Source organism: Diabrotica virgifera, chromosome 1 (genome assembly GCF_917563875.1).
Source record: "Diabrotica virgifera virgifera chromosome 1, PGI_DIABVI_V3a".
Taxonomy (NCBI): domain Eukaryota; kingdom Metazoa; phylum Arthropoda; class Insecta; order Coleoptera; family Chrysomelidae; genus Diabrotica; species Diabrotica virgifera.
Genome location: NC_065443.1, coordinates 95,589,969 through 95,609,637, shown reverse-complemented (window position 1 = coordinate 95,609,637; position 19,669 = coordinate 95,589,969). Strand labels below are relative to the sequence as shown.

Here is a 19,669-nt window from a genome sequence, read left to right as displayed (position 1 = left end):
AATTTTTAAATTGAATCTCATCAAGGTAAGTATTCACTATTCTAGCTACAGGAAGACGTGCATTAGCACCAATATGTCATATCCAATGTGGCTTGCAAATGGCAAAACATGATCTTCTAAAAATGTTTTCAATGTAAATTATTTGGCATTCGCCTAACCACCTCCACGTGTTCGGTATGTCCTTTCAAAACAATACCGTTCAGTAGCACTATGCCGAAACCACCAAAACTAATGCTCTGTATGAGGTTACAACTGACATACTGTTCGCCAACTTTTCTATTGGGACCGTGCAAGTTCGGCAAAGCGACCTCTATTTCTACGCTCTGTACTTTTATTCGCACTTTTAATTATATTGGCCAATTATATTAGTCCTGGTTGTTGGATAATTGTCAAGACCATAGTCCAAAAAAATAATAAGAAGAAAAAATAAGATGCAGGTTATGTTTAGCAAACGTAAACAATTGTATGTAGTAAATAAAATCAGTTATTAAAATGCAGTACTGCAAGCAAAATACAATTAATTAAATTTACCTTTATATAATAATTGCATATCATATCAATATTGTGGAGTAATATATAATTTTTCTGCGTCAATGACAGAAGGTTGAAATATACGTCAATTTGACAATTTCAATTGACAATATGAATTATTTAAGATAGATGCAATATTTCTCCGCGACTCGCGCACGGTCGTTTCTCGTTTCCCTTTCCAAGTACTTGCACACCGCGAATAGACGAAGTTTTGCCAATCTTGCTTCCATAGGATGAACGGTATGCCAGATGCAACCTCATACAGAGCGTTAATTTTGATCGTTGCGTCGTAGTGCTATGGAGTGGTATTTCTTGGGAAGGAGATGCCGAACTTGTGGAGTTGATTGGGTGAATGACAGCCATTAAAAACATTTTAAAGATCATGTTTTGCCATTTGCCAACCATATTGGATAACAAATTCGTGTTAATGCACCACAACGTAGGTCTTCATGTTGGTAGAATAATGAATACTTACCTTGATGGGATTCAATTTAAAAATTATCTTGGCCACCACATAGCCCAAATTTAAATCCGATTATACCATTTATATGATACTTTAATCATTAATAACCGAGTCCGGTTCTGGCAGCAGATTGAAAGCCACGCTTAGGTTGTGCTCCAAATTAAATCTTCAAAGTCAGACGAAAACAGAACAATTAAATTATTTTAGTGATTTGATAGTGAAAAGAAGGGTGGTAAAGTGTTATCTGAAACTATTTTAAGCAGTATTAAAGTAAGATTGAACCAATATTTAATTATTTTATATACAACATCATTATAAATGTAAGCCATCAGTATATCCGATAAAAAACCTAGGTCCGCTGAGTTGAACAGCCGAAGTTTTTTTACGCGGTAATACTGATAATAAAACCAGTAACCTACTAATTACTTGGTCAATTACAATAGATATATTTTATTATTTTTCAAATAGACACAGAAATATATTACAGGATTGGATTTAAATATTTAAGAATAACTATAGGTGATATCGATTTATTGTTATTGTTGTTATATACTGTTATACTAAAATATTATAGCTACAAACAATATTAAGGCTAGTAGAAGTTAACAAATAAAAAATAATGGACTCAGATACATCGGATGAAATCAAAAAAAGAGGTAGAGAAGGAGACGATGGAACATTCAACGAAAGTAAAAAAACGGCTAGAAAACAGGCAAATCAAAAGTCGCAAATCGAGAAGGATGAAATGAAGAAAGAACTGAATGACACGAAGATACGACTAGAAAAATTAGAAAAAGAAAGGAAAGCCAACAACGTCGTAATACAAGGTTTGCAAATTGATACAAACGACAGGGACATACTCAGGCAGACCATAGGTAATTTCATGGAAGCAGAAATGAATATTAAGGTTAAAATTGATGAAGTAATAAAATTAGGAGAAAAAACATGTTTAGTTAAGCTACCAAACCATCATGAGAAAGAAACGGTTATGAAAAACAAAGCGAAACTACAACATGCAAAAGACAGGAGAGTGTTCATCAACAACGATATGACCAAAGAAGATTTGCAAGTACAGAAAAAAAATAAGACAAGTTGGCCATGAAGAAGCAAATAAGGGTAAAAATGTAAAAGTAAAATTTAATAAGCTAATAATAAATGGGAAAACAATGAAATGGAATAAAAACAGTAACCAGCTAGAGGAAAGTCCAGAAGGGAATCCAAAAAACTAGCACCTGAAAAAAACCCACAAAACACTTCACAAACGATGACGGATATGGCAAAGAAAAAGGCAGTGAATAAAAATACAAGAAATAGACCGAACACAACTGACAAGACCGAAATTGACACAAGAGAAACCATAGCCATTGGAGCATGGAATGTAAGAACCTTATATGAAAACGGCAGATTAGAGTAAGTAGGCCAAGAAATGGATAATTAAAAGTTGAAATTTATTGGTTTAAGCGAAACACACTGGAACGGCAGCGGATCAATTCGAGTAGGAGACCAAAAATTAATGATTTATTCTGGGAATACATCTGAAAATGCGAAACACGAAAAGGGTGTAGCAATACTTTTATCTCAAGAAGGAAAAATGCTTTAATGGAATGGGAACCATCATCTGAGAGAATTGTTTGGGCTAGACTCAAAGCAAAGTACTATAACCTAATAGTGATCAACGTTTACGCTCCTACAAATGAAAATAATGATGCAGAAAAGGAAGAGTTTTATGAAAAATTGCAAGCAACGTACAATAATATAAACAAAAAGTATAAAAGAGATATAAAAATGATAATTGGAGATTTCAATGCCAAGATTGGCAATGATAATATAGGATATGAACATGTGATGGGAAAAGAAGGTCTAGGAAGGAAAAATAACAACGGAAATCGATTAATTGAATTCTGTGAACAGAATGAGTTCATTATAGGTGGCAGTATTTTTAAACATAAGAAGATCCACAAAGAAACTTGGAAATCACCGGGTGGTAGATATAAGAACCAAATCGACCATATACTAATTGAATCAAAATGGAGAAGCTGGCTACAAGATGTCAGGGCCTTAAGGGGTGCAGATGTGGATTCGGACCACATGCTTATCAGGGCCCAATTAAAGATGAAACTAGCCAGAGAAAATAATCGCAAGACTACCAGAAGAAAAAGATTCAATGTAGAAACCCTAAAGCAAGAAGAAACAAGGAAAATATTCACCGACAGACTTAAAGTAAACCGAAATATACACCACTGTAATGGAGACTCTGTGGAAGAAATATGGAAAAACTTCAAAGATGTCATGATGAAGACAGCAGACGAAACAATCGGGTTGAAAAAAAGTGAAAATAAAAAATGGATAACTAAAGACACGTTACAGCTTATAGAAGAAAGAAAGAAAATCAAGAAATACATATTGCAAAAAGAAGGAACAAGGGAAGAAGAGATCCTTGAAAGAAAATACAAAGCAAAAAACATAGAAGTGAAAAAGGCATGCAGAAACGATAAAAGGAATTACATAAACGAAATGCTAAAATCAGCAGAGAAAGCAGCACAAGATAATGATCTACGAACACAATACACGATTATACGAAACCTAGCAGGCAATCGAGCAAGAAGTGTAAGAGAAATAAAAGATAAAAAAGGAAAATTAATTAAATCTGAGAAAGAAATAACTCAAAGATGGAGAGAATACTTTGAAGAAATATACGCCAAACATGACCGAACCCAAGAATTGGATGAGCATATTGAAATACAAGAATTAGAGGTTAACACTGGGGTAATTACAAGAGAGGAAATTGCCAACGCACTTAAATTATTAAAGAATGGTAAATCCGCAGGAACAGATAATTTACCTATCGACCTGATAAAAGCAGACACCGAACAAGCCATAAATATGCTACATAAACTTTTAAATAAAATATGGGCCAACGAAGAACTGCCACAAGAATGGGAAGAGGGACTGATAATAAAAATACCAAAGAAGGGAGATCTGAGTATATTTTTTTAAAAATTCTGCTCGAAAGAATGAAAGAAGAATTGGACAAGAAACTGAGAAGTAACCAAGCAGGCTTTCGTGCTAAACGCTCTACTATAGATCACATATGCACCTTAAGAATCATCCTAGAACAAGCTAATGAATGGCAGAAAGACATAAATTTAAGTTTTATCGACTTTGAAAAGGCTTTCGACCGAGTCAATAGGGAACAAATGTGGAAAATTTTAAGACAGTATGGTCTACCAACAAAAATTATTAACCTGATCAAACTGTTTTATGATGGGTATAAAGCTAGACTAGAACACTAGGGAGTAATCACAGAAGAAATAGCTATTGAAAGCGGTGTTAAACAAGGTTGTATCTTATCTCCTACTTTGTTCCTTATCTTGGTAGACTGGATTATGAGGAAAGTAACGGATGATCGGACAGGCATTAGATGGAACCTCTTTAATCAGCTTGAAGATCTTGAATTTGCTGACGACGTCTGCCTGTTAATAGAACACAGAACTCACATGCAAACAAAAGTCGATAAGCTAACACACTACTCTGATATGATTGGTCTCCGGATAAATACAGAGAAGACAAAAATCTTAAAAAATGATAACCCGCAAATTAACAAAATAAAAATAAAAGACAAAGAAATTGAAGAAGTAGAGAAAGTCACTTATTTGGGATCAATCATGGAAAGAAAAGGAGGATGCATGAAAGACATACAAGCAAGAATAACGAAGGCACAATTCGCCTTCAATGCGTTAAATAAAATCTGGCAAACAAGTGAAATAACAGAGTCAACAAAAATCAATATATTCAATACATGTGTAAAAAGCATATTACTTTACGGAGCAGAAACTTGGAAGCACGACGAAAGCACAACAAAGAGGCTACAGACTTTTGTAAATAGGTCCTTAGGAAAGATCTTAAAAATTTACTGGCCTAATATAATAACAAATGAAGAACTATGGAAACGAACGAAACAAACCAGTATAATAGCAACAATCAGACAGAAGAAATGGAAATGGATCGGCCATACATTAAGAAAAGATCCTAGTAACATCACAAGACAAGCACTCGAATATCAACCTGAGGGTACAAGGAAGAGGAGACGACCAGATAATACTTGGAAGAAAACAGTAACCAGAGAACACAACAGAATCGGCTTAAGTTGGGAGGAAGTGAAAAACAAAGCAAGAAACAGAGGAGAAGGAAGGAACTGGTACGCAGATTAACCAGAGAATAAACACAAGAAGACGCGCTGAACTGGCCACCAGCCGTCTTACACTATCGGCCAAGAAACGCAGATGCGCCCAATACTCCACTAGGAGTGATGGTCCAAGAGAGAGATGATACTTTAATACATCGCATTCGGAAAAGAAATCGTATTTTTATGGCACTGGGGGCAGCACAAAAAAGTTCATTTCACACGTCAATTTCAAAATAATATGCAATATTTTTGTCAGTGAGTGTATAATTTTAAATGTTTGGTAATAAATGTTTAAGGAAATTGAGAAGCCGCTTTATTTAACCATTTGCCGGTAATTTAACAATCCCCTTACACTCCTTGTAAATTAGTAATTTCAGAACTTAAGTGTTTGTTTGAATCTGCTGATGGACGATTACGTATCTGATACTATAGTTTAATAATAAGCAATTTTGCCGATTTTAGCGCGTACTTCAATGTGGTACATATGTATATCTAACTAAAAAGTAAACGCTCTATATATACATTAACACAAATACTTACTAGCTGCTGGTTTGATTGGTTTAGTAGCAACTGCATCAGCAGGCACAGCCGGCAGTTGAGTTGGACCTGGCACTTGGAGCAGGTCTTCTTCCAATCCTTCTTGTTCGAGCTCTTCTAATTCTTTTTCTAATTCATCGTCATCCAGATCGTCGGTGAATCCGACAGGATTGCTAATAGCGTTTGTGATTTCGTTGGCTATGTCGTGTTGTTCGGCTATGTCATCCATGATATCGTGAACATCATCTACATTCCTATAAACAATAAATTGCTTAATTTAATTTTTATGAGATTAAATAAAAATATAAATTAAAAGTAAAGACTAGCTAATTTTGTAAGGAGAAGATCTGACTAAACAACTAATAAAACAAGTACCTACACAAAATAATAGAACAAATCAGAATACCACAAGAATGGAGATCAGGCATCTTAATACCTCTCTTCAAAAAAGGAGACAATCGGACCCGGAGAATTACAGAGGAATTAACTTATTAAACATAACATTAAAATTAACAACTCATACAGAAGTAAAAAACTTCGCTTTTTATATTGGTATAAAAAGTTAATTAAAAAACTATTAAAATGTCATCCAAATCGATTGCAAAACGTTTTCTATCTGAATCAAATCATCTTCAGTGTGTTCTGCTTAGTAGATGAAACTAGCATACTATTAAAAGTGGCAACATCGAGATATTTGATTTACATAGTATGTATATATGAAATATAGCGACTCCAAGTCGAAGTTAATGGGTTATACAGGGTGTCCCGAAAAGATTCGTCATAAATTATACCACTGATTCTTGGGTCAAAAATAGATTGATTGAACCTCACTTACCTGTATACAATAGTGCACACAAAAAAAGTTACAGTCCTTTAAAATTATAAAATGAAAATCGATTTTTTTTTCACATATCGAAAACTCTTAGAGATTTTTTATTGAAAATGGACAAGAGTACATGGTACTCCTATGGCAGCAACATCTTAAAAAAAATTAAAGTGAACTTTGTGCACACCACAAAAATTTATGGGGGTTTTGTTCACTTCCACCCCCTCAAACTTCTGTGTGCGTTCCAATTAAATTATTATTGTGGCACCATTAGTTAAACACAATGTTTTTAAAACTTTTTTGTCTCTTAGTACTTTTTCGATAAGCTAGTGTTTATCGAGATATTTTGAATATTTGTCGAATCCACCACATACAGTGGAACCTCGATAAGTCGGCCCCCAATAAACCCGGAAGTCCGGCTAACCCGGACCGATTTGCATCAGACAAACATTTCAACAATATAAATGTATGTATTATGTTAAAACATTTTATCTGTAGCCGCTTCTGGAATGTCTTAAAAATATCGAGTTTCATTGATAAAACTTGGCTTTGACCATAATATAATGTAAAAATGACTCATGGCACATGGCAACAGAACGTTCATTATCCATTATCGGGCTATCGCAAACAACAGGCACCTTTTATTCCTTTATTTATTTTCAACTGTCTTTTAAAAAATTATTTTTAGAACAATGGTCTTTTAAACTTTAAACAATGAAAGAGCCACTGTTCTTAAATAACATAACATCGCATGGCAGACGAAATTGACACAACCGAAACTGACTGAGTTTTTTTACCTAAAAATGAACAATACTCTATCTATACTGTCTATACTACAACTATAATAGGTAAGGTAGATGTGTAATATGCATAAATATATATTTCATGTTGTTTTAATTATAACGGACTTTATCTATAAGTATACCGTATTTTATTAATTTTTACAATGCTCTCCGGCTAACCCGGATTTTCGATAACCCGGATCGGCCGCGGTCCCGATTAATCCGAGTTATCGAGGTTCCACTGTATTTGTATATGGTTAATTACGATTATAGACCTGTTAATAATCTGAAAATTTATTTATAATTTACATTTTTAGGTATATTTTGAAAAAGAAGCATCTCGATAAAAGGTGACTTATCAAAAAAAGACTAATGCCTGGTTGCACCAACAGATCTTAAGCTCCAGCTTAGCTAAGCTATACTTATAGATAGGGCCTCCTTGAGTATCACTTACGTTGCACCATAATTTTAGATTCTTACCTTATTATCAATTATATCTATTATTATATTATGGTATTCTTATTGTAATATATTATAATTATATTATATTAATTCTTATGATATTCTCGACTTAAGCCTAAGATCTTTTGGTGCAACCGGGCATTAGAGGCAAAAAAGTTTTAAAAACACTGTGTTTAACTAATGGTACCACAATAATAGTTTAATTGGAACGTAGACAAACATTTGGGGGGTTTAAAGGAACAAAATCCCCATAAAATTTTTATGTAAATATATTAAAAAAGAAGCCGCATCTCGATAAAAACTGGCTTATCGAAAAAATACTAAGAGGCAAAAAAGGTTTAAAAACGTTGTGTTAAACTAATGGTACCACAATAATGAATTAATTGGAAAGTACACAAAAGTTTGGGGGGGGGGGTTAAGGGAACAAAACCCCCATAAAATTTTTATGTGGTGGGCAAATTTCACTATAATTTTGTTTTAAGATGTTCCTGCCACATGAATTGTACATATCCATTTTCAATAAAAAATCTCTTAATAGTTTTCGATATATTGAAAAAAATCGATTTTCATTTTGTAACTTCAAAGGGCTGTAACTTTTTTTTATGAGCACATTTGTACTAAGGTAAGTTAAGTTCAATCGAACTATTTTTGACCCCAGAATGTGTGGTATAATAATTTATGACCAATCTTTTCGGGACACCCTGTATATTAATATTGCAGGGAAAAAGACCTGTTGGAAGACCTACAAAGAGATGGGAAGACGAAGTCGATGAGGATGCCAGGAACTTCCTGGGAACGCGTTCATGGAAAAGAACAGCGGTAAATCGAAATGATTGGAGAAGCTTGTTGAAGGAGGCCAAGGCTCGATTTGGGCTGTAGTGCCATTGGATGGATGGAAAAGGGCAACATGGTTCCCTGCTCAAATAGAACACGTGGTTCTAGCAAGATTATTATATAAGGGGGGATTCCTCGAGTCCTTTATTGTTCAACCTGATCATGGATGAAATAATAAAAAAAGTAAGAACTAAAAAAGGATACCAAATGGGAGAAAAACAACTTAAAATAATCTGCTATGCAGACGATGCAATACTAATCTCTCAAAGTGAAGATGATTTACAACGTATGCTGCACCAATTTAACATAACCGCCAGAAAATTTAACATGTTAATTTCCACAAAAAAGACAAAATGCATGGTTATAACAGCAAATCCAATAAGATGTAAGTTGGAGCTGGAGGGTCAGATAATAGAACAAGTGACAGAGTTTAAATATCTAGACATCACACTATCTAGCTACGGAAGGCACGAAAAAGAAGTGGAAGATTAAGTGAATAGAGCAAACAGAGCCGCAGGTTGCCTGAATGACACAATATGGAGAAATAAAAATATCGGAAAAGAAATGAAGGGCAGAATTTACAAAACAGTCATCAGACCAGTAGTGGCATACGCGGCAGAAACACGACCCGACAGAGAGGACAAAAATATTGCTCGAAACAGCAGAGATGCAAACCCTCAGAAAAATCGATGGTAAGACTCTATGGGACAGAGCTAGAAGTACAGATATACGACGGAGATGCAAGGTGGACAACATTAATAACTGGGTGAAAAGCAGAAGAGTAGAATGGAACGACCACATAAGCCGAATGACAAGAAATAGAGTAGTAAGGACGGCGAGAGACGGTTCCCCAATAGGAAGACGATCAGTGGAAAGACCACGAAAACGATGGAACGACAACTTACTAGAGGCACATTGAAAAACAGACAGTCATGTCTACATAAAAAGAAGAAGTACATTTTTTGGTACCTGAAAAGTACTGAAAAAAACCAGATATGTATAATATTTCATATCATGTCTATACAAAAGAGATACGTATAATATTTCATGTCATGTCTATACAATAGAAGAATTTATATCCATATACTTTTCAAGAACTATAGTCTCTACTCATTATTCAATTATGTAGTAAAAAAATGACATCCCGGAAAAAGTAAAAAATAACAATAGAAAATTCGTCAAAATATCTGAAAAGTACATCAACGACACAGAAACACAGTAAAATGAGATGAATCCATTTATTACCACCCTATCATATGGAAATCTACACACATAATCTCTTCATATACTCCAAAAGCTTATATGACAATATAAACTGAGAATTCTGAATACAAACAAAGAAAGAATTAAAAAACAAAAAAAAATGTTAAATACATTTTTTGCTGCTTTTTAACAGTTCATAGATGGATATAGTCAATGAGTTGAATATGAATTGGCTTAAAGCTTCAAGCGATATTTTTTTTATTTCTTTAAGCCCATTTACAAAGTGGACAAAATGAAATACTTAGGAGTCCGTATTACGGAAGATCTAAATCCGAAATCAGAAATTTGATCAAGAATAGAGCAATTAAGAGCAGCCTTTTTGAAGATGAGGAAATTTATGAGTAACCAATGACTCAATCTGCAATACATCTTAAATAATAATACAGTGATGAGTGCGCTAATAACCAGCAAAATAACGCAAAAGATGGAAAACATATTAAGTTGTGATATAAAAAGAAATGAAACTAGTAGAGGTGAGAAATTTAGCGATAAAAACCTATAAATTTACATTATATTGATTGATTTTCATCTTTAGACGTATCAGAGGAATATGTCAACGAAAACTGTCACTGTCACAATGGTAGTTGCCAAACTCATCCGATACGTCTAAAGGTGGGAAACAATCAATATAATGTAAATTTATAGGTTTCTATCGCTAAATTTCCCGCCTCTACTACTACCATCTCTTTTTATCTCACAACTTAATATGGTTTCCGTCTTTTACGTTATTTTGCTGGTTATTAGCGCACTTGTCTCTATTCTTCTTTCTCTCATACCAAAATATTTTTTAACACACTGTCACAAAAGAATAAAATAAATTTGTATGGTCAACCTTACTAATCAAATTAAGAACATGAATGTTACTAAAGAAAAATACTTACAAATTCTTATGAGCTTTCTTAAGGGCATCTGCAGCATTTTTCATAGAATCTAATACAGCAGTATTTGTGCTAGCTCCTTCGAGGGCTTCCCTCTGCATTTCAATAGTTGTAAGGGTTCCATCTATTTGTAGTTGGGTCTTTTCCAATCGTTTCTTCTTTTTGAGGGCTTGGAGTGCAACTATAAATTATGAATTATTATAGTAGTATTCTTGAAATCAAATTTTACCTATTTTTGGAATGGGTTTGTACAAAAATTTGTGGAGTTAAATAAATTTTCACACTTTGGCTGTGTTTAGAGATATTTGGATCGCCAACCTTCGAAAGGAGATGGCACAATAAGAAGAAGACATATTTATGAACTTGCGTTGAATGCGTTACGAGGCATATATGCCCCATAATGAACACACCACAGTGGGTTACAACACAGGAGATGCAGCCAACCGTTAGTGTAATACGAGGTCTATTTGCCTCGTAACGCAACCAAGGTGTTAATAATAATTTAAAGTTTTTTGTAAAAAGCTTTCATTCAATTATCATAAATTAGACTATAGTTAACTATTCTAATTGGGAAATAAGCCACAATTTAACTTGAAAAAATAATTTTATTAACATTTTGACTTCCACTTCGGATGCCGTTGTCAAAATACAAAATATTATTCCCAATTAGAATAGTTAATTACAAAAATGACACAAAGAAATAGCTTCAGAACAATATAAATTAGACTGTTGTATAGTACCTTTACGTCAATTAGCTGGACTGTTATTAGTTGTTATTCTCCCGTGAAATCATAATAAGAAGTGTGAGTTTAACCTACTTATAAATGAATGCCATTCAACCTATCCATATGCCAATTCCAAGGATAAAGATAGAATATTATCCAAATCATTATAAAATAATATGACAGGTGTAACATATAAACACAATTACCCCAGGCTGTGGGTGAAAAATAGGTCGATTTCAGGATATAATTCAGGAATTTTTGAAACCTATCAGGTGTTGTAAAGGACGATGCCAGGAATAACTTCTACTAAAATGTAACCAAAAATATTGTGCGCTTTTTTTTATTGCGATTTTCATTTGTTAAATTTGCAATTTTTAATGATTTTTAATTTTGCAGCTTAGGATATTGATTTTAGAAAAAAACTTTTTAATATAAAGTTGTAGTAAATTAAAAAACCTACAATTTGAGGTATGGTAAGTTTAATTTCGTTAATTGGTTATTGCAAAACAGCCTGCGAAAAGTCCAAAATGGCCGTTTTTTACAATTGCATTATTTATTGTACAAATAATTTTTTTTATTTTTTAAAGCTTTAAAATGAAGATCTTTCAATTCCAAACATAAAAAAAAAAATTGTAAAGCCAGATTAACGAATTTGTTGCTTAGATATTATAAATTGTTTATCTCAAGAGGTTTAAATGTCGAAGGCTATAACTTTTTGAAAAAACATTGTAGAGAGTTGGTGAAACATCTAATCTCCTTCTAAGGAGTTATATTTTCATATTCTAATGTAAATAAATGCGTAAAACATTTTTAAACCTCTAATTTTTGGGTTTGAAAATAAGGGGGCAAATGTCGTTATAAACATTTAGAGCTGAAGCGGCCCTGTACATCCTATGAGTTTTTAACTTACAGATTATTGTTGCTGAAGATAAACGAAGATTTATAAAAAAAATAAAAAAAATTCTACGACCAACTTAAGAAGAGATAATTTTTGGGTTTGAAAATAAGGGGGCAAATTTCGTTATAAACATTTAGAGCTGAAGCGGCCCTGTACATCCTATGAGTTTTTAACTTACAGATTATTGTTACTGAAGATGAAACGAAGATTTATAAAAAAATAAAAAATTTCTACGACCAACTTAAGCCGAGATAATTTTTGGGTTTGAAAATAAGGGGGCAAATTTCGTTATAAACATTTACAGCTAAAGCGGCCCTGTACATCCTATGAGTTTCTAACTTACAGATTATTGTTGCTGAAGACGAAACGAAGATTTAAAAAAAATAAAAATTTTCTACAACAAACTGAAGCCGAGATAATTGTTTTTTTTTTCTTAAGTCGTAGTGCCTTTATTTATAACAATTAAGAAATTATTTTACAGCAATTGACTAAAGAAAGACTTATATTATCTTAAAATAAAAATTATTATAAAATATAATTACATTTAATTATTAAAAATTATATTTAAAATCGGTGCTTTTGCGAGAGGCCGAATTTTGCAAATCGCCCGGCTCGCTTCAAATCCGCGCGGTCGGAAAATTTTTACGTAACTTGTATTAAATTTTGACAGAAAACAATTTAATAATATTACCATTATAATAAAAAGTCTATTTACCACTGTATTTGTTTTTCTTGATAAAATTTTATATGTGAAATTTCATTTCTGAAGAAATAATATTACAAAAATGATACATATATATGAAATATAGGTATAACTATATGTTTAATTTTTTCATTGTTATATAAATATAATAATAATAATGTTAGTTCTTACTATAATATACAATATAAAATTTTTTCTTCTTGTAGTGACTATTCTTTTTGAATTTCACATATAAAAGTTTATCAAGAAAAACAAATACAGTGGTAAATAGACTGTATATTATAATGGTAATATTATTAAATTGTTTTCTGTCAAAATTTAATACAAGTTACGTAAAAATTTTACGAGCGCGCGGATTTGAAGCGAGCCGGGCGATTTGCAATATTCGGCCGCTTGCAAAAGCACCGATTTAAAAAATAATTTTTAATAATTTAGTCTTTCTTTAGTGAATGACTGTGAAATAATTTCTTAATTGTTATAAATAAAAACACTACGATTTAAGAAAAAAAATTATCTCGTCTTCAGTTGGATGTAGAAAATTTTTATTTTTTTATAAATCTTCGTTTCGTCTTCAGCAACAATAATCTGTAAGTTAGAAACTGATAGGATGTACAGGGCTGCTTCAGCTCTAAATGTTTATAACGAAATTTGCCTCCTTATTTTCAAACCCAAAAATTATCTCGGCTTCAGTTGGTCGTAGAAATTTTTTATTTTTTTATAAATCTTCGTTTCATCTTCAGCAACAATAATCTGTAAGTTAAAAACCCATAGGATGTACAGGGCCGCTTCAGCTCTAAATGTTTATAACGAAATTTGCCCCCTTATTTTCAAACCCAAAAATTAGTGGTTTAAAAATGTTTTACGCATTTATTTACATCAGAATATGAAAACATAACTCTTTAGAAGGAGATTAGATGTTTCACCAACTCTCTACGATTTTTTTTCAAAAAGTTATAGCCTTCGACATTTGACCTCTTGGGATAAACAATTTATAATATCTAAGCAACAAATTCGTTAATCTGGCTTTACAACTTTTTTTTTATGTTTGGAATTGAAAGATCTTCAGTTTCAAGCTTTAAAAAATGAAAAAAAAATTATTTGTGCAATAAATAATGCAATTATAAAAAACGGCCATTTTGGACCTTTCGCAGGCTGTTTTGCAATAACCAATTAACGAAATTAAACTTACCATACCTCAAATTGTAGGTTTTTTAAACTTACTACCACTTTCTATTAAAAAGTTTTTCTCTAAAATCAATATCCTAAGCTGCAAAATTAAAAATCATTAAAAATTGCAAATTTAACAAATGAAAATCGCAATAAAAAAAAGCGCACAATATTTTTGGTTACATTTTAGTAGAAGTTATTCCTGGCATCGTCCTTTATAACACCTGATAGGTTTCAAAAATTCCTGAATTATATCACGTCTTTTCACCCACAGCCTGGGGTAAATTCAACTAAAGTCACCTAAGAATAGTTTACGATGTGAGCTGTTTATGACCTTATCTTAATCCTCCTTCTTTGCTACCAATAAAACTAAGATAAAACTAGATTTGAATTTATATAAATATCATGCATTAGTTAGGTGTTACATTTTAAAAATTAGGTGTTACAACCAAAATGAGGAACCACGAATATCTTACAGGAAGATATGGCACAGAGATGGTGTTTTGTAATAACCCTGAAGTTGAACTGACAGTATATAAAGATATTCATTAAGACCTCCTTATATAAACCAGTAAGAGCTAACACATGACCTCCTTTGCTATTTAAGAACATTGGGGTCAAGGCTGTTAACTGTTGGGGGTTCGTCTAAATAGCGAAACTTTGATATAGTTAAATATTGACATTATAAGACATTTAAAAATCGTTGATTTTATATTCAAAATCAGTAAGTTTATTCTCTCTTATTTCTTCTTCAAGTTCGACCTTCTATCGAAGGTGGGAAATCATCATGGCAATGAGGACCCTGTTGACTGCAGTTTAAAATAATTATGCACTAGTGCATTCAAACTATTCTCTCAAGTTTTTCTCCCCTGCCTATTTCTCCCAAGCCAGGATATTCTTTGTCTTCCCACATTTTGCTTTCCTCAAATTTTGCCTTACATAATAAGTTGTAATACTGAGTATTTTTGGCCTCTCATGGCATGTCCTAAGTACTCCAGTTTTCGTATTTTGATAGTAGTAGATATTATCTCATCTTTATTTATTATCCTTCTAGTTTCTTCCACCTTTGACATTAATTTAATCCATGATTTTTTTGTGGGATGAAGTATTTGTTGGTATTCACATTCTCAATTGAGGCACTCAGAGCAACAGTGGCCTAAGCCACATATTGACCATTTTTAGATTAATATATCAAGGAAATAGCAACATTAAATTTTCGGATTAACAAGGGTCTACACAACCTACCTCTATATGTGGCTAAATGGGGCTATACAGGGTGTAACGAAAATACAGGTCATAAATTTAATCACATATTCTGGGACCAAAAATAGTTTGATTGAACCTAACTTACCTTGGTACTAATGTGCATATAAAAAAAGTTACAACCCTTTGAAGTTACAAAATGAAAATCGATTTTTTCCAATATATCGAAAACTGTTAAAGATTTTTTATTGAAAATGGACATATGGCATTCTTATGACAGTAGCATCTTAAGAAAAAATTATAGTGAAATTTGGACACCCTATAAAAATTTTATGGGGGTTTAGTTCCTTTAAACCCCCCCAAACTTTTGTGTACGTTCCAATTAAATTATTATTGTAGTACCATTACTTAAACACACTATTTTTAAAACTTTTTTGGCTCTAAGTACTTTTTCCAAAAGTCAGTTTTTATCGAGATATTTTGAATATTTGTCAAATCCACCACATATTTGTATATGGTTAACTATGATTGTGGAGTCTTGGTATTAATATGAAAATTTATGTATGATTTGCATTTTTAGGTATATTTTGAACCGTATTAAAAAAGAAGCCATATCTCGATAAAAGTTGCCTTCTCGAAAAAATACAAAGAGGCAAAAAAGTTTTAAAAACATTTTGTTTAACTAATGGTATCGCAGTAATAGTTTAGTTGGAGCGTACACAAACATTTGGGGGGTTTAAAGGAACAAAACCCTCATAAAATTTTTATGTAAACATATTAAAAAAGAAGCCGCAACTCGATAAAAACTGCCTTATCGAAAAAATACTAAGAGCCAAAAAAGTTTTAAAAATATTGAATTTAACTAATGGCACCACAATAATAATTTAATTGGAACGTACAGAAAAGTTTGGGCGGGTTTAAGGGAACAAAACCCCCATAAAATTTTTATGGGGAGCACAAATTTCATTATAATTTTTCTTTAAGATGCTCCTGCCATAACAATGCCACATATCCATTTTCAATAAAAAATCTGTAATAGTTTTCGATATATTCGAAAAACTCGATTTTCATTTTGTAACTTCAAAGGGCTATAACTTTTTTTATGTGCATATTTGTACAAAGGTAAGTTAGGTTCATTCGAACTATTTTTGGTCCCAGAATATGTGATTTAATTTATGACCTGTATTTTTGTTACACCCTGTATAATTTGTAGTGCCATCCCATAAGCATAATGAAAATATGAATGCAAATATTTCATTTATCTCAAAACTTCGTTTTTGGGGTTAGGCCACTCTTGCTCTGAGTGCCTCAATTACAGTATCTTCAATATTCAATTGGATGTTTGCATCTGTTGGATTAGTCATAATCATGTGTTTAGTTTTCTTTCTTAAGGCTTTTCATTATGTTCTATAAGTTATTATTGTTAGAGATAGTGCAAACACTCCTGACCATGGAGCTGCGTGAAGGCGAAATCAAAATTCACGGAAAGGCAGAAAGGTTCTATTGTAGAAACAGTGCGTTTCACATAGAAGTGGGGACTAAACCAAATTTCATTTACTGCGCCGTGGTCACGAGTGTTTGCACTATCTCTATCTGTTGTTATTACTGTATAGGTATTAGTCTGCAAAACATAAGTTATTCAAAACTTATCTATTGATAGATATGCCTTCTATTGAATCTAAGAGTGTTTTATTAAATAATGCTTCACTATAGAGATTGAAGACTAGTGGGGGGCAGTATACAACTCTGGCAGAGTCATCTCTGTATTTTTATATCTGGTGATCTGGTTGTCAATTCTTACTTTGACAATTGTGATCCCAATAAAATCAGATATAATTTACATATCACAACTGTCAATATTTTTGCTTTTTAGCCCTTTCTGTCCCAACGCCGCATATATATGTTTTTTAAAAAGGGAGTCTGTAGTCCCAGCCGCTGTATATATACGTTCAAGGTGTTATGGTCTCAATTTACCAAAGGCGAAAAAATGCGTTGCTTATAAAATTTTAGACCGATTGGTGTCGCAAAATGTTGGCACATTTGTTGTCGCACAAGACAGGTCATGAGGGCCCATTGCCGTATATATTTGTTTACCTACATATGAAGGGTACAGGCAAAGAAGGTGCTATGTCAAAATAATAGGTTTCGAGAAAAATGGTTTTAAAGGTTAAGGCTCTCTGGTGTTTGTTTATTATTTATGCACTGCCAAAAACTCGTTTATTTACTAAATTTGCTGGAATTACAGCGATGGCCTCAGCATTTTTTGGTCATTTATTTGTTTATTTATATGTGGCAATGGCAATGTGGCAATTTATATATAAGGCAATGGGACTCCCAAGCATGAAAAAACCATTGGGATTGAGGGACCAACATGCAAATTAAGGCTCGGGATAGAAAGGGTTAATAAATATAATAGCTTTTTATGTTGATCCTTATCAAATGCCTATTTGAAGTCTACAAAACATAAGTAAATGGAGACTATGAAGCATCTCTTGTGTCCATACCATTTATAAAGCAAAATTGTGTCTCACTGATTTCAATTTAAGAGTTTTAAGTTTTAACAATTACTCTGATGTATATCATTTTCAAAGTAGGATTGCATCAAGGCCCAGTGTGCTTAGTATTATTATTTATTCTCATTAGTTTTAGATCAGATAACAGCGAAACTGTAGCGTAACATTCCCTGGTACTTAATGTATGCTGATGATTTGGTGTTGATTAGAAATAGTGAAGGCGACTTAAAACAAACACTGGAAGAGTGGAGACAAGCTCCTGAGGAAAAAGGTTTAAAACTTAGTAGGACAAAGACATAGTATGTATTTGGAATGCTTGCTTGAAGATGGAGTTACCACAAATAAAATGATATCTTTGGATGGTGAATTGATTGTGAAAAGTGAGAGTTTTAAGTGAGTGGTGTGTTGTGTGACAGAAAAATTCCAATGAAGCTGAAGGGACAATTCTATAAACCAGCCATAAGACCGGCTATGATGTACAGAACTGAATGTTGGGCAGTTAGAAAGAAAGGAGAACAATGAATGCATGTGGCGGAAATGAGAATGCGTAGATGGATTAGTGGAGTAACAAAAAAGGATAAAATTAGGAATGACTATATTAGAAGATGACTAGGGGTGGCACCAATTGATGCCAAAATGAGAGAGCATGAATTGAAGTGGTTTGATTATATTCAACATCGAGATGTTAATAACTAAAGACGAAGAATTGCTGAACTGTGGGTTCCTGGAAGAAACAGGAGAGGAAGACCAAAGAAGACCTAGCCTAGAGAGAGATGCTCAGCCAAAACATGTTGATAAAGGGGATTAATGTTGATATGACCCAAGATAGAAACTTGTGGAGAAATGCAGCATTTGGGATGCCAGCCCTGCATAGGGATAATGGCAAAGAGAATGTCTGACTGATGATAATTAATAGCATATGAAGAGTCAGGAGGAAGAACGATAAACATCTATCTGGAAGCATTTTCAGTAAAATGAGAAACAAAGTTACATATTCACTGTTTTTCCCCCTTGCATCCAATCTTGTGACATGTTTTAAGATGATTCTCATCCTTATTTCATCTTGGCCAATCACAGGTTGATAGTACTCTTTCTAAGTTAACAGATTGCACAAAAATCACAAAATGGCCAAAAATTGACATTCATCGTTTGTCCCTCTGACCCTTCATATACTTATAAGCTTGCAACAGCTCCTTTTGTACTTGTATTCACTAATAGTAACATTTATTACACAAATTTTGAAAGATCTGTTTACAATCTAGCATAAAATAGAAATTTATTTAATCAATATTTTTGTGTGAAATTAAAAATATTTTAACTACTGATACTACAATATTTATCACAATGGTGACTCATCTATCACATCTCTTGGTGATTGTGATTGTATGCAGTAAACAACTTTTTTGCAGTCTGCAAAAAAGTTGCAGACCAATAATTACCAATTTTCACATTATTACAATTGATAGGAAACAACTAATTTACTATTAATTTAGTGAAATTTGCAATAACTTGAAAAATTCCATTGGCAGTAGTACTTGTATTTAATAAGGTCATTCGTATTTTTCAATGTTCTTAACGTGTGGGATATTAAAACATTGTGAATACGAATAGAATAGTAAAAGTTATCCTTGAATAAGACTTGTTTATTATAGGAGTTACAAGATCATATGGAATTATTTGTCCTCAAGTGAGTAAATA

At 32.7% G+C, this 19,669-nt stretch overlaps 1 protein-coding gene across 1 annotated transcript in view; it reads right to left on the bottom strand.

Moving 5' to 3' along the window:
- Positions 1-19,669, bottom strand: part of LOC114337301 (charged multivesicular body protein 4b) — a 31,184-nt gene that overhangs the window by 11,148 nt on the left and 367 nt on the right. The window contains exons 2-3 of the mRNA XM_028287710.2: positions 10,766-10,943; positions 5,721-5,971 (exon numbers count right to left, since the gene is read on the bottom strand). Of these exons, the coding sequence (XP_028143511.1) occupies positions 5,721-5,971; positions 10,766-10,943 (429 nt within the window). The remainder of the gene's footprint in view (positions 1-5,720; positions 5,972-10,765; positions 10,944-19,669) is intronic.